General features: G+C 32.4%; 1 protein-coding gene across 1 annotated transcript; it reads left to right on the top strand.

Moving 5' to 3' along the window:
- Window positions 1-515: 515 nt before the first annotated feature.
- On the top strand, window positions 516-716 carry K441DRAFT_596077 (uncharacterized protein; the record flags this gene model as incomplete). Its single annotated transcript, XM_067645021.1, has 1 exon — window positions 516-716. A coding segment is annotated over one exon (201 nt), but the record flags the coding sequence as incomplete, so codon positions are not given.
- Window positions 717-2,203: the final 1,487 nt, after the last annotated feature.

The raw sequence follows: 2,203 nt of genomic DNA, 5'->3' as shown, positions 1-2,203 counted from the left end.
AGTAGGGTTACCCCTAGTTACTTCTTTATTAACTAGAAAAGAGCGTTACTTAGAGCTACTTAACTAACTTAGAGCTATATTAACTATACTATTGTTTTAGATGCCTATCCATCTACTAATTACTTAGGGTTCTTTAGTAAGTAGGTTATAAAGTTAAGGTTAAAGCAATTAAGTATCTTATAAAGTACTACTATTACTACTAAATAAACTAGAAGTCCCCTAGCCGATTTAAGTATACCCTTAAAGACGACTATAACTTTAACTTCTATATTATTATTAATGTTATATATCTTAGCGGCAAGCTAATACTCTAAGTTATTAACTTCTTAACCTTCTTCTAAGCCGCACGTTTCTTAAGAGATATATTAGCTAGGAACGTATAGGATACTCTTTAATTATACTAGATTAATATCTACCTAGGACCCCCTAATTAAATTATCTATAATATAGAAAAGAACTTCTTATCTATAGAGTTTTAGTAATAGGTAAAGATAATAGTAATTAAAGTTAAAGAAGTCCCTATTAAGGTATATAATAGTATTAGAAAAGTAGAGCGATATTATACGCTATTACGCCACGTATATAAGATTATTTCTTTAAAGCTAGGGGGTACTAGTAAAGAGCTTATCTTACAGATAGCTATTAGGGCTATTAATAATTCCGCTAGCCTAGATGGACTTATACCTATATTACTAGTCTTTAGCGCCTACCCTTAAATAACTAATAATTCTCTACTATCTCCCTCTATTATAAGGCTATTTGCAAGGCAATAAAGGAGGTATAACGTCTCCATACTATATACTAGGTTAATAACGTACTAGAATAAAAAATGGCCTAAATACCTTAACTACGCTTAATCTACCACTCTAATCTAAAGGTACGCGTATAGCGTAAAAGGGGAGGATGGTTAGGCCTATATAAACTTATTATAATTAATAGCCAAACTTATACTATTTAGATGCCTTATAGACCTACTTAATTCTATTTAACGATTATTAAACCCTACTATAAGGATAATAGTTCTAAGCCTTTATAGGATACCCTAGAAGATGCCCTAAAGAAGAACCACGATTAGCATGCCCTAAATGGCGACTATAATCCTAATACAATTATAGTAGATATATCGCAACCATGACGCGATAGGGGTCGCCTAAAGGGATTACAAAATTGCTAACATCTTGTCGATTTTAAAGAGCAATTTATTACCGCTATTAAGAGTAGAGTTAAGTTATTAATGGCCTTTATAATAGCTAAAGAGAAGGCTAACTTTAAGCTTATAAAATGGCTTTAAAAGAAAGGTCGTATTATAACTCTAGGAGCTCCTTTCTAAGTATCTAATAAGTAGGGGATTAACAGTCTTATTATAAGAGGAGTCTTTAAATTTAAGAAGTATAACCCTACTAAGTTTAATAGAGTTTATATCTTTAAGTTAAGAATAGTTAACGAGATTAAGGGTAAAGCTACTAATGTCCTATTTAAGAAATTAAGGCTTATTATCTAAGGTTATAATAATAATAGTAAGGAGGTAATTCTTATATAATCTCCTATAATTTAACGAGCTAGTTAACAAATTATTATTATACTAGCTCCCTCCTTAATAAAAAATGGAATAGCGGTTTATTTATAAGATATTACTTAGGCCTATACCCAATTAGAGATATACCTTTGACGCTTAATATTGGCATATCTTCTAGAGTAAATTCGCCATTAATATCCCAAAGACATAATTATAGTTATGCTTAAGCCACTATATAGAATTATTGTAAGCTTTGTAGTGTGGGAAAATTGAATAAACAACTTGATTATAAATGTAGCTCTAAAGTATCTATATATACGCAAGGAAGGTATAGGTAATAAGATGAAAGGAGAGACTAATATATAACTAAAACAGCGTAATATATAAGTGATACGTAGTCGATACGCAGGTGTTTTGTAGGCGTTTCGGTATGGTACCGGTAGTCGGTTACACCCCCCCCCCCAGATTTGACGGTGTAGTCAAAGCTGTAGACACTAAAATGAAGGTAGGGACTATACCGAGATAGGAAAATTCTAGATACAATTTAGGAGTAGTGAAAGGTAGGGTGATATTCAAGAGTCTTTGTCAGATGGTGCAGTGATCTAATGACGAATGTCTACTAAATTCAACTGCTTTATCCATGCCTCGTGCCCTTGATGGGGTAGGATCTTGGTAAGGCCGTTGGCA

This window comes from Cenococcum geophilum, assembly GCF_001692895.1.
Source record: "Cenococcum geophilum 1.58 unplaced genomic scaffold K441scaffold_96, whole genome shotgun sequence".
Lineage (NCBI taxonomy): Eukaryota > Fungi > Ascomycota > Dothideomycetes > Gloniales > Gloniaceae > Cenococcum > Cenococcum geophilum.
This window is presented reverse-complemented; position numbering and strand designations above follow the sequence as displayed.